This window comes from Thunnus albacares, chromosome 7, assembly GCF_914725855.1.
Source record: "Thunnus albacares chromosome 7, fThuAlb1.1, whole genome shotgun sequence".
Classification (NCBI taxonomy): domain Eukaryota; kingdom Metazoa; phylum Chordata; class Actinopteri; order Scombriformes; family Scombridae; genus Thunnus; species Thunnus albacares.
This window is the reverse complement of record NC_058112.1, coordinates 14,328,422-14,344,244: the sequence shown is the minus strand read 5'-3', so window position 1 is coordinate 14,344,244 and position 15,823 is coordinate 14,328,422. Positions and strand designations below refer to the sequence as shown.

At 38.3% G+C, this 15,823-nt stretch overlaps 1 protein-coding gene across 2 annotated transcripts; it reads left to right on the top strand.

Annotated features, from left to right (window-relative positions):
* The first annotated feature begins 3,486 nt into the window (after positions 1-3,486).
* On the top strand, positions 3,487-15,124 carry kras (v-Ki-ras2 Kirsten rat sarcoma viral oncogene homolog). 2 transcript variants are annotated; one of them, XM_044356464.1, is made up of 5 exons: positions 3,487-3,883; positions 6,324-6,441; positions 7,443-7,621; positions 8,159-8,318; positions 9,993-12,723. In XM_044356464.1, the coding sequence occupies exons 2-5, from the start codon at positions 6,331-6,333 to the stop codon at positions 10,110-10,112; spliced, it is 570 nt and encodes a 189-aa protein (XP_044212399.1). In that variant the 5' UTR covers positions 3,487-3,883; positions 6,324-6,330; the 3' UTR covers positions 10,113-12,723. The 2 variants fall into 2 exon arrangements, with proteins under 2 accessions (XP_044212399.1, XP_044212400.1); XM_044356465.1 differs by having other exon boundaries at positions 3,566-3,883; positions 12,647-15,124.
* Positions 15,125-15,823: the final 699 nt, after the last annotated feature.

Below are 15,823 nucleotides of genomic sequence, written 5' to 3'. Positions count from 1 at the left end.
TGTTTGTTGTCCTCTCGTGTCCAGCTGTGTCTCTCAGCAATTTGTGTTATTTTAGTTCTGCTCTGCTCCTTTCTTAAAGAGACCTCTTCAAATCTCATCTACTAAATCGAGAGAGCAGGTAACCTACTTTCCCTTGTAGATAAAGGTACTTTTAAAATGGATTCCTTTTCATCTAAAGTTGCTTTTATTTCCCCTGGTAGGTGCTGTGCTGGTAGTCTTTTATGGCTGCTGTGTCTCATAAACAAACCCTCACAAGCTGCTCTTTCACCTTCCTGACAGAAACAGACCAGAGGCTGAGAATGCCTTCAGAGAAAGACAGGTCACATCAATGTGGAGATAGAGAGAAAGAGATAGTGAGACGTTTAGGCACAAAGGGAGAAATGACAGATGAATAGTGGAAGTCAAATCAAGTCAATTTTATTTATACAGCACCAAATCGCAACAGAAGTTATCTCAGGGCCCTTTTCTGGACTGTACCCTTATTTTATGGAGACCCAACAGTCCTCCATGAGCAAGGAAAAACTCCCCTTTAAGGGGAAGAAACCTTGAGCAGAACCAGGTACTAGGTCGGCGTCTATCTGCCTTGACAGGTTGGGTTGAGAGAGAAAGAAGGAGGGGGAGAAAGGAGGGGGAGAGGGAGGCACACAGAGAAACACAGCAACAACAAAAACAACAATAATATAAATATGACTAACAATAATAGTGGTAGCAGTGGATAAAAATGAATAACAATAATAGCAGCAGCGGTTGGAAAATGTTCACAGATGGAGACAGGTGAGGTGGCCTGATAGACACAGAGAGACTGTGGATGCTAATTGTTGAAGGGCATCGATCTAAACTGTAATGAAGTTGAACTAAGACTTCAGGTTTACTACTGAGTACTTTCATTGCTTCATGGAAACTTTGTTATTGAACAAGAGATGTTAAGAGTCCATAATGAGTTAATAAGTACTTCTGCAGAATAAAAGCCTTAAAACTAATCTTCTGTAAGGAAAAAACCCAAACCATACTAACATTATTTGAAATACAGTATAATTACAGCACATAAATGCAAATTAAGATGGCTAAAAATAATATGCAGCTGCCATATTCCACATTATATAGGCATTGTGCACAAATACACATGAATATACACAAAGTGACAATCAAAATTAATTCACTGGGTAATGAAAAGATGATTGAGATCTATATAATAGTAATGCAAACCCTTAATATTTCACATTCTGAATGAAAATAATTAAAAACAGTCACTATTTTGCTCACTATTTACTCCATAAAGTAGGCATTGGTGGATTAAACAGTGGATTTGTACAGAAGATAATGCAAAATTAATTATATTTCCACTTCACCTTACACACAACATATACAACATGTATTCAACTGGAGCAGCTGATAAGCTTTGGCAATACGACCATATAAAAATGGAAGCTCACTGCCCTCTTGTGACAGACTTGGAGCAGGACAGACTTTCCTGTCGTAGCAAAATGCCTACTGGACGAACATGTCTTTAAATATTGTCCTTTCTTGGATGAGTTGCCAGGAACTATAGAGTGTTGTAATCAGTAAGTAAGTGTTCTTATTCATCAAGTCTGGCTAAATCAGGATTACAGATTTATTCTCTGATCAGGAAGTCTTCCCTAAAGTTAGAAAGATGAGTTTCATGTTACAGAAGTGTTTTTATATAAATGAAATAATCACTTTCATAAATACTATTTGAATCTTTGGCAAACGGTTAAAAAACTATGCCAGTATAGACCAGTTTCATGGCATACATAACTTGTCATAACAGGAAAAGCACAGGTTTTACTAATTCAGTTAATGATGGCTCTTTTCCATCAAGTGTCCCAGTAACCAATCCAGTGATCCAGCACACATGATACCAGGGCCCTGAAATTGGCTCCCCTCAATGGACTGCAACCAATACAATTGTTATTTAAAACATCTATGATTTAAAAAAAAACTTTGTTAAAATGTCTGCTGTGAAAAAGGATATTAAATCAATTATATATTTTATCTATATTATAGCACCTGTCTGTGAAAAATATGGCAACTTTATTCTTTGAAGTTTTTTTTGTAATTATACAGAAATGATTTTGCTTTTAGGTGGAGATTTACTGCTTGCATTGAAGTTTTTATATGGATTATCTACAGTTAAATCCAGGAGGAACGGGCCCATCACTGGGGAAATGATCGAGGGTCCGAGAGATAAAATGACAGAATTATGTAATATTATTATATCCAACTGATTAACAGTAAAAACATTTCATAGCAGATTCTGTTTCACAAATGTTTACTTGTTGACCGGTTGAGAACAATGCATAATATGATTTTATTTGCATTGCATGCAACTACAACTAAATGCAGTGGGGAAACTATTTGTGTGTAAAAGTTGCCTGTGCATTGGCATCTAACCAGAGTGCAATTTAGGTGTAAAATGCTGATGTGCATGATTATAAATTACTATGAGCAGTTTACAAAATAGATGTAGGTTTACATCCACCTTTCAGTACAATAGATTCTCATTAAATGCCTTTGAAAAATTAATTATAAATTTCTGGTTTCTCACACTTTTATTATTATCGTGTTATCGAGGAATAAAACACAACTACACATACTTTTTTGAGACAGACTTTCACTTCTGTTTTTTTTTATCATACAACCAGCTGTGATCTCAGTAGACAAACATAGACTGTATATGGACAAGGAGTCAATAGTGACCTCTAGCGTGTCTACTGTATCAAGAAATAAACACTGTATCGCCTCTTTGTATATGGAGTCATTCTATGCCTCTTGTATGTGCTGTAGCTATTATTGCTATTAGTTATTAAATTTGTTGCGTCTTGTCCCGCCAATATTAATTACAATGTTACTGTGTCTTTTACCAGAGACTGACTGTCCCTGTGATTAAAATAACTATGTATTCATATGCGTGAAATGTGAATTAATTTATTCCTTTCCTTCATTTTACTTCTTTAGCATATCTTTCAAAAGTTGTTGTTGTTTTTTTTAATCTGTGTTTTCTGTAATAAACCTTTCCTTGTGTTTATGCACATCCAGTGCGCAGGAGGTAGAGTCGTGAACACTTAGGAAAACTGACAAGGGATTGCCAAATCATTTCCTTGCCTGGGAATGACGTCCCTGCAGCACATTCCAGTTATATTTAGAGCCTATATATAGTGGAGTCGCCCCCTAGGCTTTGTTGACTCTGCAGCAGGCAGCAGCAGGGGATCATCACACTGAAAGGAGACGTCCTGAAACTGACACCATGTGACCTATATAGTTACAATATTATTTGTGATCATTAAAACATGAATGTGAATCAGTCTGGCTGGATTCAAATTAGATTTAGTAAAAATAAAAAATAAAAATCTAGTGATAATTGCATAATTTGTGGATTAGGACAAGAAGGGGTTGCTGTTGTAGTGATATGGGGTTATATGGGTTGTAGTCATCCACTGTTATAAATTAAACCTATTTAAAATACAAATAGTATACCTATAGAGGGCAAAAGAAAACGTAGCCTATTATAGTGCTGTTCATATTGCGACACAGAGTCAAGTGATATGCCCCAAACCGGTTGAAATCCCCAGCTATGCTTTCTGGGTAAAGTGCGCCCCGGTATCCGCCCATATTCGCGTGAAGGAGGCCAACCTGAGCAGCGAGGCCCGGACGCTGGATCAAATGGAAAGTTCAATCGATTAATTTGTCCACTTTCTTTTTTTTTATTTGCATGTTCCCCGCTTGCTTCTGAAACGAGGTAGAACGACTTAAATGCGGGCGTTTCGCTGTGAAATAGGAAATGCAGAGATCGTGTGAAACGAGAGGATTATCAGCTTGACTTATTTGGTCGCTACTTCGGACGCGGAACTCCACTCTCTAAAAGGTAAAACAAATGGATAACATTCACACATGCCGTGTCCCCCCTTTTTTAAGGGTTCATTGCAGTATTGTACTCCCTCACTTCATGGTTAGGTAAATGCGTCCACTTTGTAACCACTGAGCGATATTAGTTATTGAAGTATTATCCATTTTTCGTTGTAAGTGCAAACTACGCCCAATTGTTAACCTAACGGCTGGCCCTGCAATGCAGACCTTCTGGCTAACTAGCCTGTCAATGGCGGCTTTAAAATCTGCACCCTTCCCCCTTTTTGAATGAATGATACCGAGTTCGTCCAGGGCACACGGTGCAGACAGGGCTGCATTAATGAATTACTTTAGTAAATCGTGTGTGGTTCGCCCATGAAAGCCCGGTTAGCTTCGTGGACGAGCTCTAATGCTAGGCTAGCTAACAGCTAACACAGCAGCCTGCTTGTTAACAGTGCTCAGAGGTTTTCACACAACCAAATCTGGCAACCCTGCGGGCACAGAGCAGTGGATTTAAATCAAATTCCTTTCGACTTTTAAGCCTGCTTTAGGTGTTATTGCCTGCTTGAACGCAGCACAGGGGCTTTAATTGAAAAGTGGTGAGGCCTGTTTTAACCTCGGGTAATTCATATAGGTTACTAACTGTTGCAAAGTAGTCTAATATTCAAATGGTTGCTAATTAACTTACTTGCTTATTTACATTTAATATGTCTTAACCGTGTTTGTAATTTCCTCTGGTTTGTTATTCTCTGATAAATGTGGAGCTTTCCATTTGATATTGCCTTGTTGTCAATGATTTAGTAAATAAAAAGCTGGGTACACTATGCCATCCAGATGGCGTCAACATAAGGAAAAAAAAACAACAACCATGGCAGGCATAGAAATATATTTAGAAAGAGATTTATCCATTTAAATACCACACCATCACAACTAAACCACAGTTTACAACCTTAAAAGGTATTTTAAATCTAATATTACGCATATGAGAACGATTAAACTGACTTGATCTATTATTGAACCATAAATTAGCTGTAACCCTCCATTACATCCCTGTTTGCTGCTGAGTAGAGTTGACAGCTGACTGTACTTGAACTATGTTCAGTCATTCAAAGGCACTTTTACTGCATAATAAGGTGAGAGGTGATAGTATTTGTACAGGCATGGCAAGCATGTGGAGGACAGCTTTCAAGTACTCCTGAAATGATCTGTAACACTGTCAGTGGTTATCTGCTCAGGTAAAGATAAGACCGTTTCTTTTACCGCCGGCTCGCTTAATGGACAGAATAAGTGTCACTGTACTATGTGTAAATCACAGACTGTGTTGCGTGTAAAATATGACATTCAGAGAGCATTTTAAAGTCTTGAGAATGCTAACCAGGGTGGTAAAACTATATCTTTCGCTGGCTAAATACCCATCAAACCACATTCTGCATTGTGTTTGTCTAGACAAAGCAATAATATTCAGTCGAACTCCTCCCTGACTGCAGGCTGTGAGCAGAATGTACTGTAACATCTGAAAAGGCCTGTTGCCACTATTGATGGTTGCTGCTCCACAAAGCAGCCAGACAGCAGAGAGCTTCCCACTTGCTTGTCAATTTTGGAGCCTTAATGTAATGTCATAGATTTCTGCCTGGGGATAGTTTCTGTTGTGTGGCTGCTACTCAGAAAATACCACCAAATGTGTTGCTAGAATTAGACATTCGATTACAAAGAGAACACGTAACTACTTCCATCTCCGTGATATTTATTCATTTCATTTCTTTCACTTTGGTACCTGATTAATTGTGATACAAAGCCTGTTATTTCTTTCTGTCGTAGAAACAGTTTTTATTGGAAACTGTTTCAGTTCATCCATTTGATTGCTTTTCAGGGCTGATAATGATTTAATTTGGCAATTTTTCCTGAATCCAGTAGCAGTTTCTCACACTTTCAGCATTTTTCACACAATATCTTGTAGGTGAACCATCATATTCTGTTGGTGGTGACTGTAATTTCCTCTGCAAGCTTCTTGTTGAATAATAAAATGGGCATTTTGTAAATGAAAAGCAAAATAAATATGGCGGTATGAAATCAAATTTTCCAGTGAATCGGCAGTGTTATTAAAAGGATAGTTGAGGTTATTTTTTACATTAGGCGGTGTGATTTACTTACTGAAAGTGATGTTGAGACATTTTCTCAGTCGGCCAATCCCAAGTACAGAGACTTCCCAGTAAGCTGACCACTTGTCAGACAGAAATGAAGAGCTGCAAATGGAGCCAGTTAACAAAATTGTTTTAAGCCACAGCCCTGGAAAGAGTGCTAACCATTCACAACAGGATCAACATCTATAGTGCAGAGAGGCTTAAGCATCCGCACTTCTGAACTATTCCTTTAGGCGTTGACAATTTCTTTAAATGTAATGAATTGATGCTGTGCCAGATGAGTGTCTGAGTGTAACATGCTTTCCTTTGGTCCCGCAGGTGAATCATGACAGAATATAAGCTGGTAGTGGTGGGAGCTGGAGGTGTTGGCAAGAGCGCACTTACTATTCAGCTCATCCAGAATCACTTTGTGGATGAATATGACCCCACCATTGAGGTAAAGAAGCTATATGTGTGCGTGCATGCATTTGTATCTGTTGAATATGTGTGTTTATGTGCACTCAAGTCTCCATGACTGTCTCCATGGTTATGTGTGTATTTTGGCATGGGGGTGGAACAAGGAGAAACTCCTCATAAAAAAAAAAAAGTAGTTACAGCAGGTTCTACTGGTTCAAGTCTTTAAAAAGACGCCAAACAGGTTTTTAATACCTTTCCATGCATGTCAGCCTGCCTACTTTTCCCAGGGGACCAACCTGTGCAGAGTGAACAGTCTTATTATGATTTCAATCAATTATCGATGTACTGATGCAGGGTTAGACCTTCACGATGGATTATTTGAATACAAGATAACATCTGAAACAATAGCCGCTCACTGCATCAGACAGTAATTATTTCTGTTGGAGTAGAGTGAGTGGGGCCATCTGTGTGTGTTTGTGTGTGTGTGTGTGTGTGTGTGTGCGAGAGTGAGTGAGGGAGTGAGGGAGTGCTTTGACACAGTGGGAATTAGGACCTCATTATATTTTGAGGCCTGCTGATAAATGGAGTGGCCTACTACAGTTGGAGTAGGGTAATCATTTAATACAGTACTGTGGTATCTTCCAGTAAAATCATATCAGTACGTTCATGTTATGATGAATCAATATTAGTATGATAAATAGATCTGTTTTACATATAAGAAAATATGCCTCATACAATATATTTATATACATTTAATAATAATAGTGATATGTTATTCACCAATGTCAAATTTGATTTTGATATTAGTTTGTCTTAATATCAGCTGGTCATAAGAGAATGTTGAATCTAGGAGAATCATGCCCAGTATTAAAAATGTCTGCACTCTATTATAACATAGATGTCTAAAACGCACTAAAGATAATAGTGAAAATGAATAATGCATAAATTATGTTTTATTTTTATGAAGCTGCTATTTGGACATTCATCACTATAATCCCTGTGCTGATCACTGATCACTTTTCTGACCTCTCTCTCCTCCAGGACTCCTACAGAAAGCAGGTAGTGATCGACGGGGAGACGTGTCTGCTGGACATCCTGGACACTGCAGGTCAGGAGGAGTACAGCGCCATGAGGGATCAGTACATGAGGACAGGAGAGGGCTTCCTCTGTGTCTTTGCCATCAACAACACCAAGTCCTTCGAGGACATTCACCACTATAGGTGAGCTGGGAGGCTTAAAGTCTGCAGGGCGTTTTAATCACAGATAAAAGTAATAGGATTTTACGTCTCGTTTTAAATGGATTTGCGCTTCATTTAATTGCCTCATGTGGTTCATGGCGGATTTTTTGATATGTGAAGATGACCTATTGACATGCACAATTTCAGGAAAAGAAAAAAAAAAAGAATCAAATCTAATATATCACTATGTACTCCATATAATCATATTGGGACAAAATTTGAATATTCAAACATTGTGGTTCACATTTGTGGAACTTAAAGAAAACGCATTTGCATGCGATTTATTAGATTGTGAGCTGGTAAAATTGAAACGTTTTAAAATACAGAAAAATCTGAGTTACCCACCTATGTGCAGATGGATTGAAACATTAAGTAGAAGTTTTTACTGTTTTATTATAACATTATTTGACATATTCTGTTAAAATGTCAAAGCTTTTTTAGCTTCACATTTCAATAGTCATCTGGATACTGCCTTAATTGAATAAAAAATAACAAATATTTGCATCTGTCAATGTCCAGAGAACAGATTAAGCGGGTGAAGGACTCTGAGGACGTCCCCATGGTGTTGGTGGGGAACAAGTGTGACCTCCCGTCCCGGACAGTGGACACCAAGCAGGCTCAGGACTTAGCACGCAGCTACGGCATTCCCTTTATTGAGACCTCAGCCAAAACCAGACAGGTGAGAGTCCAGCCAGAGTCGGCCACACCCTCAAGACTTAAACAGCGTAACTTGTCAATCTGTCACTAAACTGCTGTAGTATTCCACTGCAGCTCTGCAGAGCATGTTGAATGTTGAAGTTGCATGCAGTCTCAGGGTTACTGGCTTAAAGGACACAGCCATCACTATAAATTTCACTTGAGAATCAATTTTCATTTATCGAGAGGCATAAACTCAAAGTAATTTTGACAAGTGTCCTTGCAAAGGCTTGATAATCTTAGTACTTGGTTCACAAGAAATGTTAAAGTCTTGAGTCATGTGGTGCTATTGATTTGTGTCACATTCAGTGGCTCTAATGGTCTTTTTTTATAATAATGTTGCTTGGAAATGTGCTGCGCATCATTAAATCCTCTCTGGTTAATTGAATTTTTAATTTATGGGTGATAATGTAATCATTGCATGCTACTTTGTCATGGATATGTGAAATTACTTCATCATTAGGGCCATCTGCACAGGATCCTGCATTATAAATAATCAGCAAATCTGTAAATGTGTGTCAAGGAGTCTGCATGAAAGGACACGCTGTCGGTAATTTCTCGGGAGGGGGGGGAGCGGGGGCGAGGGGGTTAATGATTCTGCTTACTGGTTATTGTGACTGGGTGTTGGAAGATTTGCCGTGGCGTAGTCGCGTCAAATGGTGTGTATTGTGAATATTGCCTTAGGTGATTGGCTGGCTGACGCGGTGATCTGTAAAAACATCCTTTTCCTGCTCTCTCTGACCCAGGGTGAATCACAGCTCCTTCTGGTGCGGGGGAAATTAATGATACAATGATTAATTTCTTACAGCTCAGTTCACCTGTTTGTACCTGAGTGTACCGATAATTCACTATCCACCTGGTGCTGCTGCTGGACCAGTATCTGTCTCTTACATTCAAAGCCACTCAGTGTTTCCCAAATCTCAGTGATTTTTTTGTTTTTTTGCAAGACATCTCAGGGAAATCTCCCACATATAATACACAATCAACAATACCCTCCTAATGCATGCACTTCTCTTTTACATTAAGGCTATGCAGTTTAAGTGATACTCCACCCAAATCTTGTTAGTGTCAGCTCACCCACTGTAGGCTTGAAAGGTGGCTGTTTATAGTTGAAAGTTTATAATGTTGTTCTGTAGCTGGTTCAGTTAAAAATGGATTTGAATGGTGACATGTTTATGAAAATTAATTGTTAAATTCATATGTTCCTAGAAGATTCCACTCCTGCACATGAATGCACCACTGTCCATCTGTATGCCCCATATATTCTATATGTCCACACCGCTTCTGTCAGAGATTCAAAGAGGGTAAAAGTGCAACAAAGAAGCATTGTACTTTTTGGCAAAATGATGATTGTTTGGAACATACTTAGAGATGAAATTTTAAAACTTGTCACTATTGGAATTCAGTTCATTGCAAGGAAGGAAACTGAGATCCCTTTCAAGCCTACAGGAGGTGAGTGTTCGATATTCAAAAGATAGATTTTGAGCGGTGAGTTTATGTAGATAAAGCACCTGTAGATTCAGCAGGCCAGATGTTTGCAGGTAGACCCACCTCAGACCATCAGTCTGCTTCGCTTCTTTGTATCTGTAGGCTGTATCACATACAATATGTCCCCTGTATTCCTCAACATTGAGGGAAGTTGTGTCTCATACTGCAGAGAGTGGAAGATGCCTTTTACACTCTGGTACGGGAGATCAGGCTGTACCGGCTCAATAGGCTCAGCAAGGAAGAAAAGACTCCGCGCTGTGTCAAGCTTAAAAAATGTGTTGTGATGTGAAAGGGGTAAGTGTATGCAGCCGTGCCCCCACCAGCTCTGTGTGTGTGTGTGTGTGTGTGTATGTTATAAGGGATTGTGGAGAAGGCAATGGGAGAGGATTCGCAGTGAGAGCTGGTGCTTCATGGGTTCTCAAAGCTAACCTGCTGGTTTCTACTGGGGCTGTGGTGAGGCTCTAACAGGAGGTTGAAACAGCTGATGATTTGTGTGTCTCTGTGTATCATGGCTGATTATTATTTAAGGCTGTTTTCACACTGGGTTGATATACTTGAATCTGAACTTGATTTCGGTTGTCCTCTAACTCCATCTCTATATGTGTGTAATTTGGTTCTGATCTGGGATACGTTGGCACCAAGGTGCAGGTGTTTAACATCACTTCCATAAGGAAATGATGACTGTTCCCATTTTGATGTATGTAAGGAAAATGGTGGATGATGTATTTAAGCAGGCATAACCACACCATTGACGGAGCGACCATCAGAACGAGCTGCAGCAAAGTAAAAAAGACTAGCATCAGTTCTTCTACAACCCTACTAGGGGAAAAATGTACATGACCTCAAGTATAGGTTGATAGTAATTCTATGCCTACGGAGAGGTTTTTTAAGTCCTGTTTAATTGCTAAAAATGCAACTGATGCTATAAAATGCGCAGTTTTTCCTGGGGGAGTACGGGTTGAATTTTGACTGCACACAATCTGTATTCACAACCAATCTCAGACTACATGCTTCGACACGGTTCCTTGGTGTTCACTCAGATTCAGAAAAAGCAGTCATATTACCAAATTTCTAGGCGAACCGTCCCCAGATTCTGGCTAAACTACCAGTGTGAAAGTGTCTCAATCTGCTGAAATCAACCTGAAGAAACGGGTATGGGCTCGTAAGCCAACTTGTGTGATTAATGGAGATTATGGTGAATCTGGGACCAAATCATGTGCTGAAATGTTTCCAAGGAGGATGTGTGTTAAGATGATGTTGTGAACAAAAGTTGGTGTGTGTTTGTGGGTGAGAAAGTTTTTCATGGAGACACAAGTCCCTTCTTTTATTCTTTCCTTTTACTTGCTGTCTTTATCACAACCTGAAGATAGCTCAGCTCTCTCCTCTGCAGCTCCGTGCAGATTCAACGTCACATTTATTGAAGTATTCAGACTGTTCTAGTGCTTAACATGTACTCGCCTCAACAGAAAGTAGCTGCATTTACATGGAGCCTTTTATTCACTAACAATCAGAACAAAAGCTCAGCTAGACTATAAAAGCCTCATTTAAACACCACGTCAGAATAAATTGGCTCATTCCAAAAAAAAAAAAAAAATTATTTGGTTCTAAAGTGGTTTTAAACCTTTTTATGAACTGTCTCGCAGATTATTTTGGATTTTCGGAATGTATCTATGCTCCTTTTTGCATTAATTTAACTGAAATCAAAGATGTTCACCTGAGGGAGATGTTCCACTTTCTCTTCTTTTATTTGTTGCTTATGAGAGGTTTTTTATTTTTTTTATCACCTTTTTCCGGTTGTTGCATCTCTTCTGGGGGAACAGCCTTTGAATAGTTTATGTTTATTAGTTTTGGAGAGATAAACAGAAGGCTCGCCTTCTGTTTCTGTATTTCTCGCCTTCAATAACTCTGATAGCAGAATATTTTTATAAAACTGTTACTTGTACAAAACCACAGCAGTAAACAGGTACTGGTGCCAGGCGCTTGATGCAGGCCCATCTTTTTTTTATTTTTTATAAACAGTTTGTTTGTGTTGGCGGACTGCACAAACACTATTGAAATATGAACAGGACATCTTGCCCTGTCATTTTATTTAGCGGCCATTTAAACACTGTTTGAGTCGTCGATTGCACTGATTAAATCCAGAAGGAAAACAGTCGGCCCATGTAACTGCAGCTATTTGTCAGCGAGTGAACTACTGACTTTTACTTCTGAGGTACATGACGTTACAGATACGTTTGCTCTGTTCTTTTTCAGCTGTGTCTCACATAATCCTCAACTGGATTGATGAATTTACCTGCACTCTGATGTGTGTCAAGCTGATTTACATTTCACAGACAGAAAATGAGTTTAAGACATAAAATGGACAGAGAAGACATTTACATTATTCAAAATTTAAGTGTTTAATTTATGGTTTTGAATTGGGGGGGAGACAACAATAAAATGAAACTAGCATAGATATAAAAATGATTGCAAAAGTTGTGAATGAAGCCATTTCTTGGAAGTGGAATAGCTTCATGCTGTCAGTTGACATTGCAGAATGGAGTGCTGGTTGTCTAATTTCTAGTTTTGGACACGGCTGTTAACAGAAATATTTAATCTGTCCCAACTATTCTTTAGTGGAGTCTTTAATAGAGTGATATTACCTTTTAAATCAAGCAGCATTTAAGAGATCATGTCATAATAAAAGAACACTGTCAATACTTAAAATGCTATCCGGTTGTAATTTTTTTGTTTTGTTTTGTTTATTTGATTATTTGATCCTTTTTTAGTATGAATATAATAACCTGTGACTGTAACCTGCATCCTTTTCATGTTTTTTTCCAGGGCGTTGATGATGCCTTTTACACATTAGTGCGAGAAATCCGGAAGCATAAGGAGAAGATGAGCAAGGAGGGCAAAAAGAAGAAAAAGAAGTCCAAGACAAAGTGTACACTTATGTGAATAATCACCCCTTTTCAAGACAGACTAAAAAAGAAACTATGTTGAACAGTTAAAGTAATACATTTTGTACATTACACTAAATTATTAGCCTCTTTCTCAATACCCACCATACTGAATACTAAACCTGACCCGATTTTTCTGCCTTTCTGTTATTTGCTACTTGGACACCAATAAGCTTTATTTTCAGTTTAGTGCCAGTTGCCCACATGTGTTGGTCCAACAGCTTGTTTGATCTTTATAGGATGATGTTGATTTGGATAATTTTCTAGAACTGCTGAGCTGTGAGTAAATTTCATCACAACTCAGGCATGACAAATTATTCAGTAACAACTTGGAGTTTTTTTTTTTCTTTTCTTTCCTTTGCTTGAAAGGTCTTGACCTGCAAAAATTCTCTAATGCCCTTTGAAATATGGGATGCCAAAGAATTAATTTTCATCCCAATCACATAGACAAAACAGACATGAAGAAAGGACCAACATTCAGCCAGATGAGATCCAAATGTCCCAGCCACTGTGTAATGTCCCCATCTCTAATGACCTCTAGGTATGACTTAGTTATGTCACTGATATAAGTATGCATGCAAACTCCTACTCTTCTCCGAATGTTTTAACACCCTAATTAGCTATTAATTAATTTTGCAATTTGTCAATGCTTTGTATTGTGTGGGGAGTGATTTCTTGCCTACATGAGACGTTTGTTTTTTCTTTTTTCTTTTTGCATGCATTGTGTCCTAGATGGCATGGGTATTGCAAACTGCCTCTGGTTGATACATTTAACAGAGCTAGCAACGAGGAACTCTGACCCAAGTGGACATCAAATAATCCAGTTTTTCAGGTTTATATACAGTAATCAATGTGTTTTTGCTTCGTATATGACACAATTTAAAGATCCATGATGTTCCAGATTTTACCGGTTCTGTGATATAAAAATGTGACTAGCAGCCAGGTTCTGTGTTGGTCAGAGTCATTTTATGTTGCAAGGATTCATGCCTCGTCACAAGCTAATGTTAAACAGCTTGTTAAATATTTCCTGCTATGCTTTGTGCTAAGACTCGACTGCAGGATTGTTTTAATTCATCCTGACAAGAACCATTTCATCGCTATTTGTTACAAGCAATCAAAGGCAGAATTCACCTGTGAACGTCGACCTCAGCGAACGGCGTCATATTCAAACAGAATGCGGACATTTTCACCCGCTTATTATTCAATGTTTGTTAAATTTGAGGATGTCTGATGCTCCAGTAGCTGACCCCTAGAGGTGTCACGCCTTCCACTTTTTCCTAAGCTGACTCGTTTGCTTGTGACTGGCTAGAAAGCAGAATGCATCTTTTAAACAGCTTTCAGGAATATTTCTCTTGGTGTGGTGTTGGAGATTGTTCAAAATGTTGTTCAAATGGATTTTCAAATTCTTCCCTTTTTTTGAAAGAGTTTTTGCATTAATTCCCCAAAGTGTTGAAATTGTTTGGTGGGCTGCCTTTCAACAGAAATGATTGTCCAGCGAGATAATTTGTCATTTTCTCTCACAAAGCTTGTGTATCGTGGTGATGTAACTGGAACTGATGTTTGTAAATTAGGCAATAATTGCCATAAAATTGTTTTTTAGACAAGATTGTCTGAATTTATAAAAAAAAAAAGTCCTAGTTTCTTTGGTGGGTCAACCTGTATTTCACCTTTTCCATCATATTTACAAGCTGTTCCCCTGGGGAGTTTTATTTGCCTTTTATGTTTGCATTAGGTGCTACATTTAGACGGTAGAAAGAGCCGAGACAACATTTACTTTGTCTGTGTGTGCTCATGAAATACACAAAATGCTGTTTTTAGGGGAGTAATGTTATTGACTCAGAAAATCCAGACATGATACATTTTTCTTTCAGGATTAATGAATTTTGACCCAGTTTATTATTACCTCGTTTTTTTTTTTTCATGAAGTAGATAATAACTGTTAATGCAATTTTAATTATGGAGCCCTCTTGTTAACAATACTGTTTCAAAAGTAGTTTTATGTTCCTCTTCCTTTATTGCGTGCCAACAGCTGATTTCTGAAATGTATCATTTATACCTTGATCGTATTTTAACAACCTTTGTATAGTTGTGATACTGAAAGGTGCATATTTTGTAAATTGTGCTTCATTTCGTTGGTGTGTCTAAATGAATGTTGCTTTAATGGAGTTTCACTCCGCTCTGTGTATGTGACTAGAGAGTGTGACTGTGTCCAGGTCTAGGGAAGTGAATGAATGACCACTTTACAACACGCCTGTTGTGGGGAGTGTAGAGTGGTGATCTGATCTCAAATGAGTCTATTTTTTGCCATGAATCTCACCACTCCTATTTAATGTGTAATAAAGAACAAAGTAAAGCGGAATCTAACTTTGTCATTCTTTCTTAAAGATCCCCTCCAGACAAGTTTAAAGGTATGCTATGCAGGATTTTTCTAAAAAAAAGAAATCTTTATCATCACTTATGACCCACTGGAATTATGCAACATGTATTTATCTATAGAGACCCTGCCCTCTGCCCGCATTTTCTTATTTTGTTACTATTTTGCTGTGTTCGGGAAGCTTCTGGTTCTCAATCTTTGGGCATAGGGTGTGTAGCTCCACATTCACAAAATCCGGTAATGCAGCACCTTCCCGCAATGCAGAGGTGTGGGTGTGTTTATTTGTGGTTTAAAATGCAACCGCCATGAAACAATCAGAAAATAACGTTTTAATTATCTGATTCACTGCTTTGTTCTTGCCAGTGTTGCTTGCTCTCTTCATTCACTCACTAGCTCGCTTGACCATAGCTTCCCTCTGTTGCTTGTTGAGATGGGGAGGGGCCAAATTTGGATTTTGTTTACAAACACCAACTGACAAATCGTGCATAGTATACCTTTAAATACATATAATTACTCTTTTTTTTTTTCCTCGATGCTTATTTTCCACAAAATGTTCAGTTACGTCCTTTTAACTATTCTTAAAATGACACCTACTTCTCCATCATTGAAAATCCAGAATCTATGAATTTGCAAATACTTGTCATTACAAAAGTTTAACCAATGGAGAAATATGTTTCCAACTGC

Coding starts and splice junctions, on each gene's coding strand:
- kras (XM_044356464.1), top strand. CDS start 6,331: ATGACAGAATATAAGCTGGTAGTGGTGGGAGCTGGAGGTGTTGGCAAG. Junction 7,622..8,158: donor GAGGACATTCACCACTATAG/GTGAGCTGGGAG, acceptor GTCAATGTCCAG/AGAACAGATTAAGCGGGTGA. Junction 8,319..9,992: donor CCTCAGCCAAAACCAGACAG/GTGAGAGTCCAG, acceptor CTCATACTGCAG/AGAGTGGAAGATGCCTTTTA.